Source organism: Leptonychotes weddellii, chromosome 3 (genome assembly GCF_054177405.1).
Source record: "Leptonychotes weddellii isolate Sample4059 chromosome 3, ASM5417740v2, whole genome shotgun sequence".
In the NCBI taxonomy this organism is placed as follows: domain Eukaryota; kingdom Metazoa; phylum Chordata; class Mammalia; order Carnivora; family Phocidae; genus Leptonychotes; species Leptonychotes weddellii.
In genome coordinates, this window is record NC_138371.1 from 122,844,024 (window position 1) to 122,871,981 (window position 27,958).

The 27,958-nt window shown below is 37.2% G+C and overlaps 1 protein-coding gene across 1 annotated transcript; it reads right to left on the minus strand.

Moving 5' to 3' along the window:
• Positions 1 to 88: 88 nt before the first annotated feature.
• ITM2B (integral membrane protein 2B) lies at positions 89 to 27,958 on the minus strand. Its single transcript, XM_006740639.3, has 6 exons — positions 27,661 to 27,958; positions 6,026 to 6,154; positions 4,155 to 4,361; positions 2,706 to 2,816; positions 1,760 to 1,910; positions 89 to 834 (listed from the first exon to the last, which is right to left on the minus strand). Exons 1-6 carry the CDS (start codon positions 27,775 to 27,777, stop codon positions 749 to 751), a joined length of 801 nt encoding a protein of 266 aa, XP_006740702.1. The 5' UTR covers positions 27,778 to 27,958; the 3' UTR covers positions 89 to 748.

The following is a 27,958-nucleotide window of genomic DNA, read 5'->3' on the forward strand; positions in this document are numbered from 1 at the left end:
AAATACTTTTTTTACATGGCTTATCTTAAGATATAAAGAACCAAATAACTCTTTGGTTTTGTTATATGGGAAAAACAACACACAGTCCTTTAGTCAAACAACTTTGTGATATTTATATTCCATTGCACAGATATGGGTTATACAAATTAGTAACACAAGTTATTTCTTCAATTCCAAACATTTTCTAAAATATTATTACAGCAGATGTCTAGGATATTAAAACATCAAGGTGGAAATCATACTCTAAATAGTTAAATATGACTGAAAATACTGCACATTTTAATTAGAGGAAAATTAAAATGTGTACTCAAATGCTCTAACAAACTAAGTAGCAGGGCAGCTAACAACTACTAGTAAGTCACTGTGGTCCATTTTTACGTATGCATATATATGATTATTCTTTAGATAACCCCTCCTCTGGAAAATGCATAATTCAAATGTAAAAATCTGGATAAATGATTTAAAGAAATTTAAATTCATCCTAACACATAAGATCTATGGTGAAGTGTATCATTATCTATGACTTCATACAACTACTAATTCAAGATAAAAGACACCACACTTGGAAAGAAGAAAAGATTTTTAAAAGGTAATGGTTTTAATTGAATTAATGAGATGAAAAGAGAGTGAAGCCCTGTTTGCTACTTACATGAAAGAAGATCTTAAAAAATAATCACTGCACAAAATACAAAGGGTGGGGTTATGCTGCAATATTAAATTTTTCTCCCGTAATGTTTTTCTTGACTGTTCAAGGACAAATTACAGTTTCCACAGCAAATTTGTTTTCAAAATGCCGAATTGTAACACAATTGCTGACTTCACGTTTCTGAATACCTGTTTGGGAGGGAAAATTTTTTAAATTTCTGGTTCTTTAATAATTCATACTTATCATCATAGTTATTATTAATACATATAAAAATATTTTACTCTATATTCCATGAACTTCTATAGTTGGGATTTTTTAACACTGGAGAAGATAATTTTTCTCTTTTGTCTAAACTAAGTATCTTAACAGATCTTAGTAACCAATAATAATGCCACATATAAATTTATGACCTTGAAGGTACTGGAAATATTTCTATCTTGACTGTGATGGTAATTTGTTGAAACTCAGAACTGCACACTAAAGAGGGTGAATTGCATTATATGTGTAAGTCTGGCTTTTTTTTTTTAAAAAAAAAGATCAACTATAAAGGAAATGAAAGGAAATGGGGAGATACTGTCATTCTTGTTTTTCAGGTAAAAAACAAAAAGGTTAAATGATTTGGCAAAGCTACACTACTTATGTCAATGCTCTCAATTCTTCAGCCAAATCCCCTGCTAATTACCCTGACTCCGACTGTCTTCAATGTGATCCAAAAGGCAAACTCTCTGTTTAGAACCCAGGCCCCTGAGCACACACCTGCAGAGCTTCTCTAGAGACCGTCTGTACAAGAACAACTCTTGCACAGTGTGACTGAACCAAAGTGGTGGGATGGAAGGCTGGACTGGGTGACTACATGCAAAGTAAGGTAACAGCATCTCAGGGCATTGACACTTCACATTCACCTAATTCTCTCTATCTGAAAAGAGTGGATTTAGAAATTTAGAGGATTCTCTGGAAATCTAGAAATACTACATAGTGATACAGTATGGTTTTACTTTCTTACTCGTGGCAAGCATATTGAGAACAATACCGGCTTACATATAAATCTAGTTCAATACAATGAAGTGAAACAACAAACTTTTCTGCCATGATTTTAATGGTAAAAAGTATTACCTCTGATGGTTTCTCTGCGTTGCAGTTTGTAAGTTTCCTTGTCATGGCACAGTCGGTAAATAAAGAAACCCAGGTGATCGACGTTTTCAATGCGATCAGTGATAACCATGTGTTCGTGAATCAGATAGGACTGAGGCAAATAGGTTCCAGCCTACATTTGGAAGATATATTATATGAATACCTCAAAGCATACACTGAACAGATGAGGAAAGGCATGGAACAGAGGTTGGCAAACTACTGCCCAACATCTGTTTCCATTAATAAAATTGTATTGCAGTACAGTCAGGCCCATCTGTTTACATACAATCCATGAGTTGAATGGTTTGCAACACAGATCTTATTTCTTGAAAGCCTACTATTTATTATCAGGCCTGTTAGGAAAACTTAGATACTAATTTAAGAGATTGTATATTTTATTTCAAAATATAAAATAAGGAAAAAACCCAAAACCACGGGTCTTAATTCCTCTTTATAAAACTCTTGGCTATATTTCCAGTAAGGTGGGCACTTAAAGGGCTAATATCTCAACTAGGAATTCTAAGATGCTTTAGCAGCAGCATTATTAGTAAGAAATATTTGAAAAGGGGTGCCTGGGTGGCTCAGTCGGTTAAGCATCTGCCTTCGGCTCAGGTCATGACCCCAGGGTCCTGGGATCTCTGCTCAGTGGGAAGCCTGCTTCTCCCTCTCCCCCTCCGCCTGCTGCTTCCCTTGCTTGTGCGCTCTCTGTGTCAAATAAATAAAATCTTTAAAATATTTGAACATCAGGACACCTGGATGGCTCAGTCGTTAAGCGTCTGCCTTCGGCTCAGGTCATGATCCCAGGGTCCTGGGATCGAGCCCCACATCGGGCTCTCTGCTCCGCAGGGAGCCTGCTTCTTCCTCTGCCTCTGTCTCTCATGAATAAATAAAATCTTTAAAAAAAATAAAATATTTGAACATCTTATACCTTTATGTTAATAAGTAACTCCAGCAGGTTTCTTGGTGGCATAACAATGGAAGTGTTCAGTGGAATCACATAGCACTTATCCAGATTAAGATCTAAATAGGCTGTGAGTTTCTAGAAAGAGAAAGATACATTTTCATTAGATTAATATTTGTAACACAGGCAGCACCTGCAGTTTTAAGAATAGTTTGTACAATTAAAATGGGTTGGCTTCAGAATATGTCTATCACTTGCATTTAACAAATGAAGTATTTGGTGGGATAGGAACAGAAGGTAGTAATGAGAGGAAAAATTACTGCTGCTAGTAAACAAAATTCTTATCAGGGGTTTGCTTCTATAAATGATTATCAATAAACTATTAAAATAAAATGCAAATAGTCTTCCATCTGATTGAGATAGTCCGTTCTCTCACTTTTAAGCCCTAACACCCTCCAACATATCCATCCATGTAAAAATTTAATTTCTCTCCTATGCATCTAGAATGGTACTAGTTACTACCATCCTTAGAAAAACTGAAATAACAGTCAATTAAATGATTTTCTGTGTTCTTGTGGTTCAGATGGGAGACTATGGTTAGAGAAAGACTGTCTCATAGGATGGCTTTGAGGATTAAAATGAGTTAAATCAAACCATGTAAACACTTAGATTTCTAAGAGCTCAGTGTTAGTTATTCCCTACTATTTGCTTTGGATAGGCTTATTATCTTGAAGTACATAATTTTTTAAACTACTTTATAAACATTCATCAGATGTATTTATCAGGCATGAAATACTTGCAAAGCTAACTTCAGTGATATGCCCGAATGTTCCAACTGGCCAACTTACATACAGGTGCAAAATACACAGATAATATGTAAACTTCTAATTTCAGAATCCTGGCTTAAGAAAACAAAACATTCTTAGGACAAAAATTATTGGGGCGATTTAAATATCAACTAGATATTAAATAATACTATATTATCATGTTCATTTTCTTAGATGTAATAGTGATATAGGAGTTACGTAGAAGAGACAACAGTTCAAGTATGCAGGGGTCAAGTGTCAAATAGGAGAAAAAGAAATTAAGAAAATATGGTAAAATTTTGGAAGTAGGTGGAGGATTTGTGACAGTCACTATTTTCTCACTTCATCTTTCCTGCCTTGCATAACAATATTGAATCCTAGAGGGAAATGTAGAATGAGAACTTAAAAACTGATTAACGAAATGATGCAGAATGAAAAAGCCACACAGAAATAGGACCATGAATCACCTCTTATCTAAGAACACAGGGCATGTAAGAAATAGTACCGATTTACTAGCAAAGGAACAGAAGCCAGAAGGTGAGCCCAATCAAATGCTGGACAGTTTATAAGGCAGAAGAAATCAGCAAATACTGAAATTAAAAATGTAAAAAGCTTCAATTAAAGAAGTTGCATTTTTTTTTCTTTTTACAGTTCCAGGCACCTGGCTCACCTTGTTAAAGTCATGAACAATGTTGGCAGGATCACTATCTGCAAATTCTGGGACAGGTACACTGATGAATTCAACCTCTTCTTCCTCAAAGATCTTAATATTTTCCTCAATTGTCTGGTAGCGAGCAGCCGGGGCATCTGCAGAAGGCTCGTTTAAGATGACATCATCTTTGATATACTTTATTCCACAGTAGTACACGTCATCAGGCTATAGAGAGTTTAAACACTATTTCAGCAATTCAGTGGGAGACAGGTTCTTAAATGTAAGCATTACTTAAGCTGCCACTGCTATCTAAATAGCATTTTGCTTGCAAACTCTTACTTTTAGATGACAAATCAGACAGTTTAATTACAGAGTTAACATATTCCTTAAGATGGGGTTTTGAAGTATTTTGAAAAAATGGTTTCAGAAAGAGAAAAACAGCTCATTTTTTCCTTTACTTTTTACAGTCGACAAAAATAGCATTTAAAGCAATTATTCATCTGGTGACAAGTAAATCTGAAGAAATACCTGTAGGCATTATTTTTATAAAAGAATATATTCAGAAATGAATAATGTTTTTTTCTGAAAGATGCTTTTAAGACTTTTTGATATGGTTCACTGATTAAATGATTTTTCTCTTGTTAGCCAAAAAAGGGAGAGTTTTTCTGTAATTTTTACAGGAATACTAGTTGTGATTTTTTCCTTTAAATATATTACAATCAAGTGGAAAACAGCAGATTACAGCAACCATAATAAAGATTGTTTTTTAAAAGCATACATAAGGGCTACTAGTATATAACAAAACATTAAGGCAAAGATATTATTTCTGGATGGTGGAATTACAAATTGTTTTTATATATCAAATACATTTCTTGTAAAAAAAACTGCATTAAAAAAGATGACTAGTGGGGCGCCTGGTTGGCTTAGTCAGTTGGACGTCTGCCTTAGGCTCAGGTCATGATCTCAGGGTCCTGGGATTGAGTCCCGTGCCAGGCTCCCTGCTCTGCAGGGAGTCAGCTTCTCCCTCTGCCCCTTCCCCTGCTCATACTCTCTCTCTCTCTCAAATAAATATATTTTTTTTTTTTAAAAATGATGACTAGTATTTCAGTAATGTCTATCAACATGCAAATGAGCATGAAATGTATATTTCCTCTGACAATATTTCATTATTTTAATAAAATCTATTTGTCAACAGTTTCTCCAAATTTTAAAATGTTAAAAAAATAATAAACCTACTACTAAATTATTGTCAAGAGAAGTATTATCACAAAACAGAGATCATAAATCATGATTTTCATCAGAAAAAAATCCATCTTAGCCCACTGGGATTATGGATTACTATTAAACACTCTTAAGTTATAAAATGACGTTCATCCCAAATTACTTCAACATCACTGCTGAAGTTACACAATCCTTAAAGAGAAACCAAAGGCTTGGGAAAGAGGCAGAGAGACATGGTGCCAGTGAACTCAGTGTCCAGGAGTAAAGGCAAATTGTAGATGAGTCCAAACTGGCTATCAAGTTAAGAGGCCATCAATATGACAACATCTGATGTTGCCTGATGTTATTTATTCAATTGGCCAATTAATAATACTGTTAACTTAGCTACTTGTTAGAGTAGGAAAATGAAGGTTAGTCAATTTTGAAAAATCATCCAATAATCCATCCTCTTTAGTCAGCAACATTTCAAAATGACATTATTCTGCTTTTAGTGCTGTCCAAAAGGCTCAGCAAACTTATGTTCAGATTTTTAAACACAACTTTAAAATAGGACCACCACCCTGGCCAAAGGCCACGGACAAAAAATGCAGGCTTAGAACAAATTTGGGCCAATTTTCTAATATGCATGAAGGAAAGGGCCAAAAAGTCCTTAGCATTTTTCTACTTACTTGAAGTGCAAAATATTTGTACAGGTATGCTCCTCCTAGAATGACACCTGCAAGCATAAATGCTAGTCCAAAGCACATGCACCAACACCAGGCTCTTCTTTGGCCAACTGGTACCACTTCATCTGGGTCCTAAAATATGAAAAAAGACCCAACAACGGTCAATATTGTATCTCCCGTCAGAACCACAGAAAGGTCAGGATTCAAAGAAGCCTAAAAAGGATTATCATTTTATAAACAAAGATAATAAAGACCAATGGACTCAGGTCTCTAATCAAAATTAACCCAGCAATTATTAAATGGTGGTGCCAGCATTCACCACAATGTCTCTTGAGCTGAGCCATCAATCTCTTAGGAGAGTTTTGCCTTCTTCTCTCAACACCTTTGCTACTCATACCCCCAGAACAATAACATACTACATAATTTCTATTTTCTGTGCACAACTTTGGTGATTAAGATATCTCCTAACATTTAAAAATTCAGAAAAGGCCACAACACAACTTTGTCAGGCAGTATTACGGTGCTGAGCCTTATATACAACCTCAGTGTATATTACATCATATTATAAAATTATGTTATTAGCCTGCTACAGGTAGTTCATTATTTCATAGCAGGTATCAAACCACTCCTAACAATACACAAGAAAAAGTAACAGGAAAATAAGGGACAGAACAAATAATATGAAACAAATTCTTTAAACAATTGGAGTCTTGAAATAATCCTATAATTTTACTGCCCAACCCTAAAAAACACATCCCAGTTTGACAAAGGTCTTCATTTTTAAGATAGAAGCAATAGAAAAATGAGGAAAGATTAAACAGGAAAAAAACCTTGTAAAGTCAAGAGACATACAATTAGTTAGAATTTTGATTTTGATCCACTCCAGGAAATAATTTAGCCTTAGAATGTCAAATGGGGTCACAATATTCAGTCCTTTAAATACTCCCATTGCCCTTCTAACTCACACTACTCTGTCACTTCAGATTTACATCTCATTTCTGATTTGTACCCAGTATCACATCAAAGAGCTGACAAATGAGATTAGCTGCTCCTGTTATCTAACTCATGGCTCAAGATATATTGTACAGACAGCAAAAGAAAGGCTCCAATTGACTTGAAAACAACGTAATAAAAGATGTTCTAGTTAGTAGTATGTATGTACAGCCTCTCGAGTATAGGACTCTGATCTTTGCTTGGAAAACTCAATATAGGATGTATTAAGGGAGAATCGCTTCTCGGCCTTTTGACTAAGATCAAGTAGATTTGATCCACACCTCTACAGATAAATAGGATATAAATAAAAAGGAAGAAAACTTGTATCAACAATGCTGGATATGGTCGAAGCAAGAATACAGTTAAGAAAGAATGAAAGCTAAGGTTACGTTTTCAATGCTAAGATGAGGAATTTCAACTTGATACTACTGAGAAAAAGCCCAATCCCAGATGTCCCAAACAGCCAAGAACACTTTAGAGCTAGACAGTGTGCGACTAGGTTAACTGAGGTTTTAAACATAGAATTTAATACTGTAGAACAAATGCCTTTTAACTTAATGATCGGATCAGACACTGTGAGGGCATTTACACTTTGCTGTAGTAGGTGATCTTGCCAATGTACTGTACACGTACTTAAGACAAAGGTACTACAAAGCAGTATGTAAAAAGAATAAGCCAAAGTAATTTATCAAGTCATCTAAGATATTCCATCTTTAAACAAAGTTACAAGAATTCCATGGAGTCATAAAGTCGTAGTAGTATGAAACTTGAATTATTAAAGTCTAGTATTTTGCTTGAGCCCTTGTCTGATATAAATACCTAAGGAGATAAGAAACAGTTCCTAGCATAATTAATTTTAGGGTGGAGGCAGGGTGGGGGGGATGGATATGACAGATGGAAACAGTCATTTCCAAACATTTGGTATCAGCTGCTAAGACAGTCAAATGTGCGTACAACACCCACCCTGTTTGGCAGACTCCCTTCTCTAGTAGCACATAAATGAATATCCAAAGACCATGGGCAGACACTTATAAAAAAAAAAAAAAATATGCAGCCCCAACTGTCAAATTGATGCAAGTTTCCAGGCCTTTTAATATGTCATTTTTAACTGGTCAGCAAATTTCAAGAACAAATTATAAAATGTCTACTATGTGCCAAGAGCTGTGCTAGGCACTGGTATACAGCCCCTGCCAAGAAAGAGATCATTCAGATCAGCCTGGAAAATAAATACACAAAGAGAACATGAACATGATATGGACTCTTAACAGAAGAATGTAGAGCACAGAAAAAGGGATAGTGTTTGGAGTAGGTCTCCCAGAGGAGAAAATACTAGAGTGGAATGTTGAAGGACAAATGCTCATTACCCACACAGAAGAGAGAGTTAAAGGGCATTATACTGAAGGCAAAGAATGAATAAAATCATGGAACCAGAATGCATGACATCTCCAAGGGCCACATGTGCTATGGCTGGCGTGCCCAATATGTGGGGAGGCTACAAGAAATAAAAATGGAGTGTTAACTGGGGCAGATCACAAAGGGCCTTTATATACCATGCTACGGAGTTCAAATTCTCATGTTTATATACCATGCTACAGAGTTCAAATTCTCATGTTCATTCAAAAATCACACTTCTGGACAATGACAATTTAAAAAATTAAATTTCTCTAAGAATTTAATTTATAAAATGCTTCACTTATCTACAGGTCATTTGTTTGGCACTTCAACATTATGAACCATGGCTTAAGAATCAGAAACTAAGTCTTCAAATGACCACATTATAGACCCAAGTCCATGCACCACAGTCATGTACTTCCTACTTCTAAAAGAGCTATCAGAGCTCCAAAATCTATCTAATCTCTTTTTTTCTCAATTTCTAGTGATCATTTCCTTGCATTAGAATAATTCACATACATATTTTCTCTCTCCCTATTAGGCTATAAGGTTCTTGGGACTATCCATTCCTATTTATTTTGCATTACTGGTAGCTCCAAGCCAAGCTTAGTACTTGGTTGGCACTCAACAAATATTTGATGAGTGAATGAAATTTAGATTTGTTTTTAAAGCTTGGTTACTTATTTTTTTTTAATGACCCATAAAAGTTACATCAACAGCCAGCACGATAATGAGGGGTGGGGGCAACGTAAGAATTCACAACACACAACAGAGAGCGGCAATTCAGCAAGGAACAGCAGCCCTAAGTAGCCCAGTTCAACATTTGTTAGGGACCTGTTACTGGCAATATACGGTGCATGATCCAGTGGGAAATCCAAATGTGATTAAGGCATGGCTCATGTCTTAAGTAATTTACAGTCAAAATTAACACTATTCATGACAGACAATGACATACCGTATTACAATCTGACTCATGGAGAAAGCATTAAATATACTGAAGACAAAAAAGTTTTTAATCTAAGTGATTTATTAAAAGTGTATTTTAAATGATTAACACTGGAAAGAGTAAGCTTAAAGAAAAGGCCACATATATAAGATTTAAGAAGAAAAGCCCCATGACCATCTCAAAATATGTCAAATACGCATTTGACAAACTCCCAACTCCCATTCATAATAAAATCTCTTTGCAGGGCGCCTGGGTGGCTCAGTTGGTTAAGCGACTGCCTTCGGCTCAGGTCATGATCCTGGAGTCCCAGGATCAAGTCCCACATCGGGCTCCCTGCTCAGCGGGGAGTCTGCTTCTCCCTCTCCCGCTCCCCCACTCTTGTGCTCTCTCTCTCTCTCATTCTCTCTCTCATGTAAATAAATAAAATCTTAAAAAAAAAATCTCTTTGCAAACTGGAAAGAAGTGGAACTCTAATATGAATAAGGGTAATAATGATCAAAAACCTACAGCAAACCTCACACTTAATGGGGGAACTTCAGACTTATAACATTAACCTTTCAAGTCAGGAATTATGAGGGTTGCCCACTAAAACGGACTCTGTTTCCATCCAACATTATACTAGAGGTCCTACCTAGTACACAAGTGACAAGCACAAGAACAGATATAAAGATTACAAAGGAGAATGCAAAACTATCATTATGTGTAAATGGTATCACTGTCTAGAAAATCTGAGAAAGTAAAGTTCAGCAAGATTGCTGAAGATCAGTAATTAAAAATCAACTGAGGGGCGCCTGGGTGGCTCAGTCGTTAAGCGTCTGCCTTCGGCTCACGTCATGATACCAGGGTCCTGGGATTGAGCCCCGCATTGGGCTCCCTGCTCGGTGGGAAGCCTGCTTCTCCCTCTCCCACTCCCCCTGCTTGTGTTCCCTCTCTCACTGCTTCTCTCTCTATCAAATAAATAAATAAAATCTTTAAAAAAAAAATTAAAAAAATTAAAAATAAAAAATAAATCAACTGAGTCAAAGATTTATATATTAGTCATACCATCATTATTCATAATAGCCCCAAACTAGGGACAACACAAATATCCACTAAATGATGAATGGATAAATTGTGGTATATTCATACTGTATCAAAAATATGCTAAGTGAAACAAATCCGACATAAAAAATTACTTATTACATGACTCCATTTTTATGAAATTCCAGAAAAGGCAAATATAGTGACAAAAAAGCTCAGTGGCTGCCATGGCCAAGAACTGGTGAAGGGGAGATTGAAGATATATAAGGAAGATTTTTAAGATAATGGAAATGTTTCGTATCTTGATGGTGGGGGATATACAACTTTATACAATTACCATAAATTCAATCAAGTCATACACATAGAATGGGTGAATTTTATTGTGTGTAAATTATATTTCGATATAGGAAGTGAGGGGAGGAAAAAAAAAAAATCAACCGAGTTCCTATTACAGCAGGCAACAAGAAAAGTCTAACAATACCAAGTTCTAGGGAAAGTGTGGAGCAATGGGAATTGAGAACTTTCATACAGTTGGCAGGAGTTGGTACAACTGCTTGGAGAACAATTTAGCAGTATCTAATTCCACACACACACACACACACACACACAAACACCCCCTATGACCCAGCAATTCCATTTCTAGGAATGTAGCCCTAAATAAAGTTTTATACATGTACATAAAGAAAAAGGTCCAATAATGATTACTGCAGAATGGTCAATAAGAGAAAAATTAGAAATAACTTACATGTCCATCAAGTGGAGAATAAAGTATTATAGGTTCATATAATAATAATTAAAATGAAATCAACTAGCATAGTTGATTTTAAGATGTCAGAAACGTAATGCCAAATTACAAAATGAAAAGGCAAGTTAGGTATTACCAGTATATGATATTTAAGACTTTAAAAAACGTATCAAATGGTGTATGCTTGATTATTTCGTAACTAAAGGACAACAACAAAAAAGGAAAATCACTCTTGAACAGGGCTTCGTTGTCAGCGTGTATGAGTTTTCCTGGCCTAATTTAAAACAAGTCACGGACACATTTCCTCCCCTTGCACCGCAATAAAACTGGTGCACCTTAAATTATGCTGATAAGGTAAAAGAGCTCCCATAGGTGCTGTACAATTATCATCTCATTAATCTTCCTAAAACTTCAAGTTTTTACCCCAGTTTATAAATGAAGACACTGACGCACACACTGGCCTATAACCACCCCTTTACAGTAGTAGTATGGAAAGACACAGGTTTTGGAAGCATTCTTGCTCTCTCACTGCACGAATTTCTGGTTCAAATCAATCTTATCATCATATGATAAAGTAAAATTACTTAACCGATTATATTTTAAGCAAAATGAAGGATAAATTCTGTTCTGGTACTTCAATTAGTTAAGAATTAGGTCGCCTCCGTCAGTTCCCTAAGAGGCTTCAGTAAATGTGCTTCCATTATCAACTTAACTTAGACAAAACACAAGGGTTTTCAGATAATTTTGATTCTGTTCCTATACTAACAAATCACTTCACATCCTCAGGCACTTCTATTTGAGCCTTTTTTATAGGATATATGAAAACACATTTCTTCCAAAGCTCTCAGATATACTATTATGCAATTATTATAGCGAATGCAATCACAAAGCTTTAGGAATCAGAATATTAAAGAGGAAAACATCTCTTAGGGTTAAAAATTATATTAGCAAAGAATGAGAGAGAGAGAGAGAGAGAGGAAAGGAGAAAGAAGGGAGGGGAGGAGGGGAAGACAGTATAAAAATGCTTTAAGTATAAAAACGAGACAAATACAGAAACGAATCAATACAATTTATTCAATTCAAAGTAGCATGAACTACTGAACCTTCAGAAACAGATTTAGTAATTTAGGAACATGTTCATTTTTTTAAAATCAAGGTTTATTCTTTTTAATTTTTTTTTTTTAAGATTTCTTTGACAGAGAGAGACACAGCGAGAGAGGGAACACAAGCAGGGGGATTGGGACAGGGAGAAGCAGGCTTCCCGCAGAGCAGGGAGCCCGATGCAGGGTTCGATCCCAGGACCCTGGGATCATGACCTGAGCTGAAGGCAGTCGCTTAACGACTGAGCCACCCAGGCGCCCTGAAATACGTACATTTTTAAAACACATTTGGTAACATGGATAAACATGGAGATGCACAGGCCAGCTGCCCATGGATGTGTCTGGCCTATATACTATTTTCCAAATTATAGAATTAGCTGGCAACATTAAAAAAAATCTAATGATTCAAATTTTTTTTCTTAAAGATTTTTATTTATTTAGTTGTCAGAGAGAGAGAGCACAAGCAGGGGAAACAGCAGCAGAGACAGAAGCAGGTTTCCCGCTGAGCAGGGAGCCCGATGCGGACTCGATCCCAGGACCCTGGGATCATGACCTGAGCCGAAGGCAGACCCTTAACCGACTGAGCCACCCAAGTGCCCTGCCCAAATGATTCAAATTTTTACAAATGGGAATCAATGTTCTAGTTTTCTCAACTCCTCATAAATTTTTCTCCCCAGTTGAAGACCAGATGTACCAAATTCTTTTCTGTGTTGCTTACTTTTGAACTTTCATCTTCATTTCCTGCTATGACTGGGTATACTTCCTTCTGAGAACCTAACTTTATAAAACAACCAGTCTAACCATTCCCCGTATAAAGGATTTTGACATCTGAGTTTCAGACTGGATTAATATTCTGAATAAAAAACCTTAATGCTTTAAATGACACAACAGGCATTCTCTTACGAACATCAAATCCGAATATGGATGGCATCAGCTAGCCAAAAGTGGTGACAGAGAAGAGGTGGAAATGGATGAGCCCAGAGAAAACCATGGGTCAAGAGCTACAGGAATCCAACACCTTTTCCAGACAACTCCCAGTTCCCAGAAAAGATAAAAAGAGCAAGAATGACAGAAGGCTACTTGGTTATAATACCATCTATATTCTGGAAAAGGCAAACTACACAAAGACAAAACAGGGATGGAGTGAGAGCCAGAACTACAAAGTGGCATCAAAAAAGAACATTTGGGGTGAGGAAAATATTCTGCATCTTGTCTGTGATGATTACACAACTACATTTGTCAAAATTAACACAATAATACACCTAAAAGGGCTGAATTTTCAGTATGTAAATCATACTTCAGTAAAATCAAATTCCTCTCTTTTCCCAATTTACGAGCAACAGGACAGTTTTTCCCTCAGACCCAAGTAAATCATACTAAAGAAGCTGGAGAAGATAGGAGAAGACAAACTGAAAAGACTGAGAGCAAATGAAAAATGTCAGAATTTTGGAGGATGGGAAAAAGGTGGACAAGTTTAACTTCTCTGTCTCAATTATGTCATCCTAAACATGGATTAATAATAGCACCTACTCACAGGGTTGTTGTAGGAACATGTAAAACATGAGAAACATTGCTTGGTACACAGTAAACAGTAAGTGCTCAATAGATGATAGTTATCATTATCCCACCACCATGTGATTTAGCTGAGAAAGTAAGCTGAAACAAGTATCCACTTGAAGCCAATAAAAAGCAATCTACAACAGAATCCTGGAAAGGCCAACTGAAAAAGATTTATAGTACTGGAGAGGGAAATTGAATCACTTCGTGTATCAGTAAGAATTTTAAAATAACAAACCTTGGTTATCATTTAAGATCTATTTAAAATTTTTCCAAAATGCTTTCCTAGCTATATTCTTAGAACCACAAAAGTTATGTAGGCAACGGCCCCAACAGATTACTATTATGCAGAATACCAGTGCTATCCATTTACTGTTGGTACATGTTCTATCCACCTGACTTATACATTAGCTTTCTTTCCCAACTATGGAGGCATCAAAAAGACATGATCCAGCGATCTGTTCATTATTAATATCATTGATTATCAAATATATATTCTGCTATATGTAAAAACACAAGATCTATGGCTAAAAAGCTAAAATCTATAAAGACATCAAACATTTGTTGACATTTGTCTTGTTCATTTAAATCAGTATCTGAGTTATGCTTTTTCATTTTACTTTTCAAATAAGATCGCTACTATATCTCAACTATGGTGAGAAAGTCCACATGACAAATGTTGTGTCCAGCACACAAAAAGGAAGCAGTTTTCCAAGTGCTTGGCATTATATGGATAATAAAGTTACTGCATTATTTTGTACTTGGACTAAAGAGAGGGTTAAAAACTGAGAAACTGGGGTGCCTGGCTGGCTCAGTTGGTGGGGCGTGCAACTCTTCATCCTGGGGTTGTAGGTTCAAGCCCCACGTTGGGTGTAGATTACTTAAAATAATATTAAATAAAAAGTGAGGGGCGCCTGGGTGGCTCAGATGGTTAAGCGTCTGCCTTCGGCTCAGGTCATGATCCCAGGGTCCTGAGATCAAGTCCCGCATCGGGCTCCCTGCTCCTTGGGAGCCTGCTTCTCCCTCTGCCTCTCTCTCTCTCTCTCTGTCTCTCATGAATAAATAAATAAAATCTTAAAAAAAATAAATAAATAAAAAGTGAGAAATCAATAGTAAATACAATGTCTACAAAACAGATTTTTCATTAATGTGCTTTTTTGTGAACAAATTCTACAACACACAAGCTGCAATAAACAAAAAGAAATGAAATTTTTAAGCCATTGCATAATAATTTAACTATTCTGAAAAATTAGGAAATCTGAACCAAATTATTGGCATTAAATAAAATTGGCACAGGCCTAGGTTAAAAAAAAAAATAGGTCAGAACTAAAAAAAAAAAGAAATCTGGCTATAAATGCTTTTTGTGCTGGATCACAATTTAATCACTTTATATCATCAGGGACAAGCAGAGTATCTAACACAAAGCAGAATGTTAATATAGGAATACCTTAAACATTCTCTATTCTTTTTTAAATATATTTTAAAGATAGCCATTATTCTTCAAGGTATTTACTCAATCTACACTGAAGAGAACTTTCTATTTTAGGAAGTGAAATTTCAGGAGATTTTCTTCCTGCCCTTTTTTTTTTTTAAATAGGCTCCACGCCCAATGTGGGGCTTGAACTCAGGAACCTGAGATCAAGAGTCCCGTGCTCTACCAACTAAGCCAGCCAGGTGCCCCAGATTTTCAAACTTATATTGGTGAGAGCTAAAGGTATTGGGTAGTCAAGAGCATTATATACAACTGCTATTTATTGTTAATCATAGCCTTTACGAGAGAGCAATAAAGTGGTCAAGATAGATTTCTTCTGCCACTGGCTGAATTATGAGTTCCTATTGTTACTAATAAGAATATCAATTGTTTTCTTAAAACTTGAAGTGTGATAGGAATGTTCTACTCTATATAATTCATTTTAAAATTAAATGTCAAGATGAGAGAGGAGAAAAAAAGCAAACTTGCTCTGGAATCATTTTTGTGTAAATCCTGGATTTTAACATCATTCAACAAGATAATTACATTCATATTCAAATATGAGTAATTCCATTTAAAATGCAGAACTCTTGATAAAAAATTCCAAGTATATTCTTCTAAAAGTGTAAAATAATTTAAATGTGAAAAGTGGTATTTTCTGTCCAAGTTTAGAATTTTTAAAGTTAGACAAAATGACTACTAGAAAAAATTCCAGTTTTTTTTTTTTTAAAGATTTTATTTATTTATCTGAGAGAGAGAGAGAGCACATGAGAGGGGGGAGGGTCAGAGGGAGAAGCAGACTCCCCGCTGAGCAGGGAGCCCGACGTGGGACTCAATCCCAGGACTCCAGGATCATGACCTGAGCTGAAGGCAGTCGCTTAACCGACTGAGCCACCCAGGCACCCAAAATTCCAGTTCTTGAGATCAGAGATATCTGTCTATCCTGAACATGTAAAAAGTGCTTTGAACCTATGCCTAGCACCAATGACATGCACAATCCATAGTCACTAGTCATTGGATCTTGCTCCCTTTTTTCACCACTCCCCAGGCTCTTGGATCCAGGGGTATTGTGTTCTTGTGACATTTAAGTTGGTTGCGATTAATTTGGTCTACACAATTGGTTGGTCTCTCTCAGTTCTAATGGGTGCTACTTGAAGGCTGGGATGCTTAGTAATTTTTAAATTCCTAATAAAGCGTTTGCCCATGAAATGGGTGCCTCTGAATATGTGATCAGTATAGTTTTCAGAAAGAAAAGATCTACTATGGAAGGACCATGAAAGGACATTTAGTGCAATGCATCGTTTTATAGATTAAATATAATGAGACCCAGAGAAGTTAAGTAAAATTATTTGTGTAGTAACTCAGAACTAGTAAGGCCTGAATATCCTCTCACTCCATGTACATCTTAGGGAAGGAAAAGCATGGGCTATTATGTCCACCACCTGACTAAATAATAGCTTATGCAAATTAACTCTGATAGTAAGTGAAGTGAGACCATGTCACAATAGGGTAATACTCATATCCAATCAGAAATGATGTAGCCTGAGTTCTGCTATGAGTTGACCTGAATTGAGCCACACTCGTGCTAAGCACTATGTGTTAACTATTACAACAGTAGTGTTATTATTATGTTTAAAAAATTAGGGGCGCCTGGGTGGCTCAGTCGGTTAAGAGGCTGCCTTCGGCTCGGGTCATGATTCCAGGGTCCTGGGATCGAGCCCCATGTCGGGCTCCCTGCTCAGCGGGGAGTCTGCTTCTCCCTCTGCCTCTGCCTCTCCCCCTGCTTGTGCTCTCTCTCTGTCAAATAAAGAAATAAAATCTTAAAAAAATAAAATTATATGCACACGAAGCAAAAACAACAAAGGAAAATAACTCAGACTTATAAGCATATAGGCATTTGAAAATAAATAGAAAAGTCAAGATATTAATTACAAAAATGAAACCTAAGTAGAATAACAAAGACACAAAGCAAAATTACAAAGTTGGTAGTGAGTTGTCTCTAAAATAACTCATGAAGGAGACAGTTTTGGTACTTTAAAGAGGGACACCAGAAGATGCTTCATGTATCTTTTCAGGCCATCCTGTATGACCTTGAAGCTAGTGCTAATATGGGGTGCCTGGCGGGCTCAGATGGAAAAGGCATGCGACTCTTGATCTTAGGGTCATGAGTTCGAGCCCCACACTGGGTGTAGAGATTACTTAAATAAATAAACATAAAAAAAAACCTAGTGCAATAATAATAATGCAGGCAATAATGGTTTCCATTAATAGCTATTATCCAAGTCCATTTTTAATGTGAAAGGAAATATTCCAATAAATCTTTATAAAGCTATGAAGACAGAATATTTAGAAGTCCTATGATTGATTTTCAGTTAAATGGTCATGTTTACTTCTTCCTGAAAGCTCGAGAGAGTAATAATAAAGGGATAAACAGATAAATACATTTTAAGCCCGAGAATGGAAATGAATGACCTCAAACAAACTACATCAATAAAATTTTGAGAGCCAGAAGCATAAAGAAAAAAATCTTAAGCTTCTACAGGGGGAAAAAAATGGTCATGTACAAAGAACCAGGAATCAGAATGGCATCAGACCAGAAGATAATGAAGTAATGCCATCGAAATGCTGAAAGAAAATTACAGCTAACCTAGAATTTTATACCCAAATCAATTACCAATTAAACTTGAGGACAGAGTAAAGATTCTCAGACATGCAAGGTTTTTTAAAAAAATTGATCTGATACTTTTTCTCAGATTCATAAAACTGCAGATCCAACACAGGATAAAGACAAAGCCAATTCAATTCCAGGATGATAATTATTATCGGGCATTTGGATAGCAATATGCCTAGATTACAACCAGTCTGGATGGTTAAGACTGAAGAATGACAAATGGAATACTGCCAAGAAAAATACAAAACTTGGTAAGTTATCTAATAAGTTTGTAAATACTGCTGTCAGAGTCTAAGGATGAATTAGCAATAAACAGAAAACTAAGCAACCCTCCCTGGCCCAAGAAACAATTATTAAATCCAGGGAAAATAAAGAGTTTTTGTATGAGAAACAACTTAAGTTTATTAAGTTATACTACATTACTCAGGTGTAAATAATGTTTATATCAATTACAATAAAAGTATGGAATATCAATTTAACCAGAAATTACTATATACCTTAAGACAGAATATGTTTGTAATATGTTAATATATAGAAAAGGCTAAATATTCACTTTCCATATTAGGAAGCCAGTAGGTGAGATCTAAAATTGCAAAAAATACAAACAAAACAAAAACCAACAACAGCAGCATAAGCAAGTATGTAGAGTGTAAGTTTTCCAAATGTGGTCCAGGGACACCCTTTTAGGACTTATACAAGGTTAAAAGTATTCTCATAATAAAACTAAGACACTTTTTTCATTCTCATTCTCTGACTAGTATAAAGTTTTCCCAGAAGCTGAATGTGTGATAACACAACAGGCCGACCACAGAAGCTGATGTGAGAATCAACTATTATTAATAGTCTTCTACTAAGCTATTCAGTAGAGTGTTACAAAAATAAGTGTTACCCTTACTCTTCTTAAAAATTTCTGGTTATTTGGAAAATTTTAGTACTTATAAAAATGCCATTTACGGTAATGTTATAGGTTTATTATTGCTATTTTAAATTAATAGTCAATTTCTAATATAGTAAATATCAATAACCTACATAAATCAAAAGCTCTTTGGGATCCTCAACAATTTTTAAGAGTACTGAGTGGGGGTCCTGAGACCAGAAAGTTTGAGAACCACTGATTTATAGAAATGCGGAGCTAGAAATCATCATATATGGCTAGGCAGATTGTTCTGAGTACAAGGATGCCAGGCCAAGGAGATCAACAGAGCCAGAATCCAGTCTGTACTGTGCTCACCAAAACCGCAGAGGGCACCCTTTTTTATTCTGCAGAAAGCCTAGAAGCTAGAGTGAACCCAACTGCCTCAAATTAATCTTCAAAGATAGAAATTAGATTAGTGGTTGCCTCTAAGGGGAGAAGAGGATAGACACTAAAAGGACATGAGAACTTTCTGAGTTGATAGCAATGTTCTATCTTGACTGGGTTGTGATTCAGGTGCATATATTTAAAATTATATAACTGTACACTCAAAATCTGCATTGTACTGTATATAATTATGGTACAATTTTTAAAAAGTGGGTTCCTCTATGATAGGGCAGGAATATTTGCATTTTAACACTAAGTATTATTTGGTAAAACCTAAAATTAAATTTACAAAATTCTCTCAACATCCTTTATGTAATGGGAGAAATACCCACTTTTACATGAAAAAGGACACAACTACTGCATGCTAAGGGTTTTACGTTACAGGAAGGAATTCTCACCAGAATACCTTGTAGAGGGTGATTTAACAACAGTATTGTTATGTAACACAGGGATAAACAATAATAGTAACAGAAGTAATATTCCAAAACTAGAGTGATGAGAGGGAAAGATGGGACTTTATTATAATAGATGGGGATAGTGGAAACGCATTAACATTTAACTAGTTTCTATCCATCAGGCACTGGGAATTTCATCCCAACAATACTCTAGGGCTGGTGCCACCAGACTATTTTGCAAACGAGGGAACTAAGCCATGGGGAAGTTTCCTGACTTGTCCAAGTTACCAGACACAGGTTACAACATTAACCTTTGCCAGCAGGATCTCACCCTATCTGAAAGTGGCTTTAGGTTTGCGGCACTGGTCTATAAAAAAACCAGAAATTAAGAACTGCTCTGCTTCACTAACTTTACTTCTATCTTTAAATCTTCACTTCTAGAAATTTTTAAGATAAGTTTACTTAAAACAAGTGACATCTGCAAAGCTGAATCAAAGCCAACAGGAAAACTAGAAAGATGCTACATTTGGTCTCACATCACATGGCTGTTTAACAATCTGAGGGATGCCAAACCCTGTGACAGTTGTAGTTATAAGTAATAGTAACGGTAATAGTGATAACAGCAGCTAAAGTCTCTTCTTCTTCTTTTTTTTTTTTTTTTAAAGAGAGCAGGGTGGTGGGATGGGGCAGGAGGAAAGGAGAGAAATCTTAAGCAGGCTCCATGGCCAGCACCTGACAAGGGCTTGATCTCACTGCCCTGAGATCATGACCTGAGCCCAACTCGAGAGTCAGTGGTTTAATGGACTAAGCCACCCAGGTGCCCCTAATATCTATCGAGTCTTACTCTCATGCTATTCCAGGCATGGTGATAAACTTTTTACAGATTATCATAGTCCCCATTTTGCTGAAGGGGAAACTGAGACAGAGAGTTGAAGTAACTTACCTCACATATCACAGTAAGTGGTAGAGATAGGATTTAAACCCTGAAGTATTAAGTGCATAGTCTTGAGTTCTCAATAAGTAGACAGTATTGCTTCCTGAACTTTCCCCCCTCTATTGAGTGAGGAGAGTGGGGCAAAAGGGAGAAACTGGTTTATTTTCCCCAACCATTTAAAAATATAAAGATAATTCTTAGCTCACGGGCCTTGTACAAAAACAGGCAGCAGGCCACATTTGCACACATGGGCCATAATTTGCCAACCGGACTCTTCACTGTAAAGGAGACTGAAACAGTGGCCCACGTCAGGCTGTCAGTATTCTTGCCTTGCTTGAAATTCTTGTATAAATTAGTTGTGAATATTTAAAACTCAAGTTTCAAATAAAAACCCTGATCGATCCTAGCTTGCCTTTAAAGATTGGAAAACCAAACAACCCTGGGTCCCCCCCCCCTTTTTTTTAATGAAAATGAAGAATATTCTAAATTGTTTAATAGGTAAAAAGCCCAGCTTCACTAGCTCTGCTTGGGCCCAGGAAGGATGGAGTTTGCGATCTCTGCTTAAGATGTCTAGCACTGGGGCGCCTGGGTGGCTCAGTTGGTTGGGCGACTGCCTTCGGCTCAGGTCATGATCCTGGAGTCCCGGGATCGAGTCCCGCATCGGGCTCCCTGCTCAGCGGGGAGTCTGCTTCTCCCTCTGACCCTCCTCCCTCTCATGCTCTCTGTCTCTCATTCTCTCAAATAAATAAATAAAATCTTTAAAAAAAAAAAAAAAAAAGATGTCTAGCATTGCCCTGGCTGGCTAACACTGACAGCCTGCTTCGGAAATGTTTTTCCTAGCACTAAGATGAAAGCAAGGAAAAAATGAATTGAAGGAGAAAGTTATAAATTGAAAGATAAAAACATATAGAGTAGCGTATACAGAACAGAACTACTACAAACGTGGGCTGAGAAAATGAATTTTAAGAAATGCAGACATAGACTGATTCTAGAAATCATTTTTCCCAGCACTAAAGCTGGGTCTTCTTTTGGATGCTGCAGTGATCCAAGGAATTACTTAACAATGTAACTTACCTTTTTGGTTTTTTTCTTAAATGATTTTAAACATGATAATCATATTTAAGGCAGAGAAAACAATTCAAGATTTAAGCTTTATTCTTAACACATTCTGCAAAAACAAATTTTCAAAAATAATTTTGGCATTAAAACAAGCTTTCAAATATACAAAAACCCATCAAAACTTAATTTCTTAAAGTATGAAAATCAACTATGTCAACAAGTTTATGCAAATATTTTAAAATCTCCAAGTATTGCATATCTAACACTGTAATTAGTGTCAATTTCCCAAAATAAATTCTCTATTTAACTCAAAATGTTCAGTATTTATAAATTAGGCAAATTTTATTTCAACATTAATTTCTCTTCTGATACATATACACATATACATTAGCTCTAAGTCATATAATTACTACTGGAAGCTCATTAATACTAAAAGATAAAACATTAAATGAAAAATTAGAATATCCCTATCATAAAAATAATTTCCTCATTTCTATAACTCAAGATTAAAATTCTTCTACTTAAGAACAAAGTATGTGTAGTTCACTCTACACTGAACATTCTAAAGTGTATATTCATTCTTACTTGATTTTCCCCCAAATGGTAAAATTATAGAATTACTTCATATGGTTCTTTCTTCCCCTCAAATCAATTGAAGAGCTTTAAAGAAATCTCAACTGTTGAAAATAATTTTGTTCATTCAATTGTTGGTAACATATAAAAAGAGGATTATATTATAGCTATCTTTAAAGCTATTAAGAAGATGTATCATAAATACTAATTAAAGAATAATCACATTAAATGATTTTTTAATTATGTTCTTAGGTCATATCTGTAATAAAATTTCTAATTTTCAACTTTCACCCATCTACCTTGTAAAAACATTCACTGTTAAGGTTTATGCAAAGAAAATAAGACAGCCAGGGAATAACTTTATACATAAGCTTCTGGAAAAACTAGCTCCAGTGTTAATATTTTCTACATCCTTTGGACAAAAACCACCTCATTGAGAAATTCGGAACTGTCAAATCCTTTAACAGGCAGTAGTTATGTATGGCCTGAAAAAATTCTTTGATGGCCAAGTCCTTAACTCCTTCAGTCTAAGTTCTAATAAAAACTGCCAAGTTTACCTAAAAGTTTAGGAGGATGAATTCATCAATATTGTATTTGAAAAGACAAATATTTTCTGGATCTTCCTCTACTGACACTATGGTATGAAAAGCAGTCGAAGTTGCTTTAGTTATAATCTCAATTCAGAAAGTATTTCCTTTTGGAAAAAAAATGCCTTTTAAATACACACCCCAGACAGAACAAGAGAACAAGAGAAATAAAATGTCCCAGAATTACTACTTACTACATTTTTCGATGACCCTTTAAAGCAAGTCAAGCTTTAGTAACCTCTTACATGGCAGAGCTGAATGCCACAACATCTCACAGGCTTATGATTTTGCTAATAATATACTGGCTTCTGTTTAGTCCAAACAATGTTGAAGATGACACTGTGAAGCCCCAGGCTGGACACTTGTCCTCCAAATGTGGAACACGTAACCTCGTCCAACCTTTGTCCACCCTCTGCAGCAGCCAACCCGCTGCACGGATACCGGTGGGGCGGGGGTCCGGGCCTGCCAAGTCACGTGGCATGCAGCAGCGGCGGGGGCGTCAATTAATTTATCTCCCAGTACTAAACCCTCACACTTCAGCTATCAATACCTTCATGGAGAACCAGAATGCTGTAACTGTGAAGTTTTTACTGGCCACTGTTTACAAACACTAAATTACACAACTAGGTAATGATGCGTACTTTAAAAAGAACCAAGCTCGGGAGCCTGGGTGGCTCAGATGGTTAAGCGTCTGCCTTCTGCTCAGGTCATGATCCCAGGGTCCTGGGATCGAGTCCCACATCGGGCTCCCGGCTCAGCGGGGAGCCTGCTTCTCCCTCTGACCCTCTCCCCTCTCATGCTGTTTCTCGCTCGCTTGCTCTCTAAAAAATAAATAAAATCTTTAAAAAAAATAAAATAAAATAAAAAAAAAATAAAAAGAACCAAGCTCCCAAATCCCTTCTCTAAAGGTCAACACAAATCAGTAAACCTCATCGTGTATTTTGTGTTCCTCTTTATCCCCAACCCTCCCCCAAAACACCACCAAAACGCTAAATTACCAAACCCATCAGTCAGCATATATATAAATATATGCATACAGGAAATACCAGAAAGTGCAAAGAACTAGGGTCAAAGAGCCATGCTCTAATGGGTAACTCAGAACTTAACTGGGTTAGTAGTCCTGCACTTTTCTCCCCACTTCCATCCTGCCCCATCTTCTCTCCTACGCAAGCACTTTCCTTTTCTCAACCTTTTACGTCTACAACTATGATGCAGGGTCGAGGAAGGGCAACACTATTTTTTGGCAGTACAGTTTGCAGGGATATCTATGAAGCAAATTTAAGCTTTTTTTAAATATTTTATTTGTTTGATAGAGACACAGCGAGAGAGGGAACAAAAGCAGGGGGAGTGGGAGAGGGAGAAGCAGGGTTCCCGCCCAGCAGGGAGCCCGACGCGGGGCTTGATCCCAGGACCCTGGGACCATGACCTGAGCTGAAGGCAGACGCCCAACGACTGAGCCACCCAGGCGCCCCCAAATTTAAGCTTTTTGAGCCCTGATACTGGGAAACGTGTTTCACAATTAGGCATTACCAAAAAAAAAACAACAAAAAAAGAGGTGTTAACAACTATTGCTCTAAAGTGAGGTAATCCAAAATAAAAATTTGGTTTTATTACGTAATACCTTGGTCCATTTCTTTTCTCTTTGACCCACTGCTACTTAATACGAAGAACAATTTAACATGCTAAATAAACATGGGGAAGAAAGGGAACAGTCTGGTTAGGATGAGGAAGTAGCTGTTATTTTTCACAATTAAAACAATTTAATTCCTGACAAATATAATTATGTAATCCTAACAGCTTCAGAGAATTTTAAAACTGGAAGAGTCCTTACAGACCATGTGGTCCTCGCATTTTTACATATAAACTAAAAACTTAAGCCCAAGATCAAGCAGTTATGTAATGACAAAACAGGGACTTCTGACTCAGTCCATTAGGTATTTTCTTTGATATTTGCACATAAATAACAGCTTTCCAAAGGAAAAAATTTTAGACACAAACATAAATGAATTGCTACCTGTAACAAAACATGCATATAATTTCAAGTTCACCTATTAAAAAACAACAGAGGTCCTACTCTTTGCTATTTCTGTATCTCTGAGCTTTGTGCCAGTTGGGACAGGCAGAGGAAGGTGCAAAATTAAGGGGAAAATGCAGGAAAAGAAGAGTAAATAGCAAGCTAGTTGAGATCATCAATAGACATGACTGTTGGGAGTTGAGAGCTACTGAAAGGCAAGACTGAAAAACAGGGCAATGGAACCGCTTTCAGAGGGTTCTCAACCTGCAATGAGAAAAGAGCTAAAGAAAGAGCAAGAGACAGGAGCAACACTGAAGTACTGGAATGGGTGTTACATAAGACAGCTGACTGAAGTGATCAGCATTCTTGGTGGTAGACAGAGACCAGAATTCTTTGGTAGATTCTAAGGTAGTAGAATCTGCATTTTTAAACCAGAATCCAAGCTGACACCAGGGCAGGTGACCCTGAAAAAGTGTACATTTTGAGAAATAAACATCATTTGGATATTGTGGTCCAGAAGGGTTTAAAGGTACTAAAAATTTCTTCTTCAGGAGTTCTGGTCCATAACTAGCTTTACTTGATTCTCTCAACCAACCAGGCAGGCAAGGATAAGCCCCAGGCAAACACACGAAGGCTGATTCTGTGCAGAATCCAGGCAAACTCGGTGGTTACCATAAAGTCACCCCAAGGAGCTACAGCACATTATGTAATCACAGCCCAAGCGCAGATGAAGCGATCAGAAGTTCTTTCACAATATCTGTTATTAAGCAAAGTCTTCATTTACCGTTAAGTGACCGATTATTAGGATTCTACTTTTGATGTAGAGCAATATTTTGTCACTCACTGAAGAAAAGAAGTCTTTGAGCTTATAGCTAGAAAAAGAATGTTGTTTTTTTTTTTTAATCTGCCTATTCACCCATGACTGCTGCGTGGTTACAAAGGAATACTCTGCCCTCAGAGCTTAGTTCCAGTATTTTTATTTGGGTATGGGATCTAAGAAAACAGAAACAAAATGCACAGAGCTACGAATGGTTACTTTTTCACAGCTGCTGTGACCACAAAATTTGAGTATGGTGAAACTGTGAGAAATTCTAAGAATCTGAAAACGGGGTTAATGTTTCAGGAATGACAGAAAATGTCAAAAGTCAGATTTACAGCTGCCTAGCAAATTAATTCTGACTTTTATCCAGAGTTCCAAATCTCCTTCAATACAGATCAAGAGAAAAGCCCTCTGAAGTGACATCATCTGATGCTTTCTCCCTCTTTTTTAAAGGGAAGGAATTACATTTATTTACAGGATTTTTAAAAGATATATAATAGGATTAATTTCTATATGTATCTGAGATTGTTATGACAGGGCACTTGACAATCTATTTTAGGTACAATGAATGTTAGGTAAACATAGAGCTAAGATAATAATTTGCTACTGGAATTATCCTCTGTGCATTCCAGACATTTTCTTTTAAGACCAAGACTGTTTGCAATGGATTCAGAAAAACAATACCGATACCAAAACTCTTAATCCTTTTAGGGAATCCTTTTAGCTCACTGTTCCTATTTCAAGGCAAGGCAGTCATTTAAAAATCAACCCTTGGTTTTGTTTTTAACTAGAACATTTCCAAAAAATAAGTACAGGCACGTCCAAATTAACATTACAGTATCAAATTTTTAAATAGTATATTAGTGCCATATTTTTCAACCGTAATTTTCATTAAACCGTATTTTAAAAAAAACACTTATTACTCACACCTGCACACAATTATTGGGTTTTTTGAAGTTAGAAAACTTAAGTTTACCCTACTGATAACAGATCTAGAAAAATGCTAAGGAAAAAGGAAGTTGTGCAACATAAAGAACTTCTTACAGTTAATTTCTACAGGATTGAATGTTTGCAGCCTAAAGATCTCGTAGAAAATAGGCTATGAGGCTTTCCTTTTTAACTCCTGAGACAATTACAATCATATTCTAAATAAATTATTATTGTAATCCGCTAAAAGTTAGCACAATTATAGTTCCACTTCTGATTTTTAATTAGGACTAAAGAGAGGGATTTTGTAAAAATAAAGGAGAATTTTAGAAGGGACGTGAACGAGTTTCTCCCGTTTAGTTTCACTTAGCGTTAAGGGGTCCTCATAAATATGCTTATATAATTTAAAAACCAGTCGTGGGTTTTACACTAACATCTACACAGTAATTACTGATCTTTACGGGGAATATTTGTTTTAATTATAAAAATAGCCAAAGCCTATTCTGAACAGATCTTCACCTCACTTTCTCCCCTCAACCGCTCCTCAGCCCCCTCTCCAGACCCCAATGTGAAGTTCACCTGCCAATACCGAAGGGCCGTGGAAAAGGAGGTAAAGAAAATGCTTTTAAAATTAAGAGGCTTGCAGCAGCTGGTCTTAGTCCAAGTGCTGTTCAGCCTAGAAACGAAAGTAGGAAGCAACGGAGGTTTAGGCTTGGAATGATGTCAGCCATTTTAGGCACATTTATACTGGGAGGAAATGCAAAACTCTGTTGTTGTTTTTGTTGTTTTGCACGTCGCCGCCGGTCTCCAGGTGGAACGACCCAGTTCCGACCCCACGCACATTCCCCCGACTGCACAACGACCGTGAATTCGGCACAATTCTTCGATCCCTCTCTCCAGGCCTCCCAAGCCCCCGATCCCGTGTTAGGCACCGCTTCCTGCACACGCACTTTCTTACAAAGGAGAAGCTGCGGCCGGACAAAAAAGAGCAGCACCCCAGAAAGACAGCCCGGCTCTCCCGGGGACCCTCGCCCGTGCCCTGAGCCTCCTCAGCGCGCAGAGCCGCCTCCGGCCCCGCGCACCCCTGCCGGCCGGGCCGAGCGCCCACTCCCCCGACCTCCCCGGACCGCGGACCTTGCAGTCTACCGCGACGGCATCGGGGGGGATGATGAGTGCCTCCTCGCCGCACTTGGACTCGTCCTTCTTGGCCTCCTTCTGGGCCAGAGCCGAGTTGAACGTCACCTTCACCATGGCGCGGCCTGGGGCGCCCTCGGAGGGCGGCGGCGGGCTCGAGGCGGGGGCTGCGGGCTCCTGGCTGCGACTGCAGCCTCCTCGGCCGGCCTCCGGGCGCGGCTCAGCTACGCTTGAACAGCGGCGAGCGGCTCCGCGGCGGCTGAGGCGGCTACTGCGGCACCGTTCCCGCAGCCTCGCA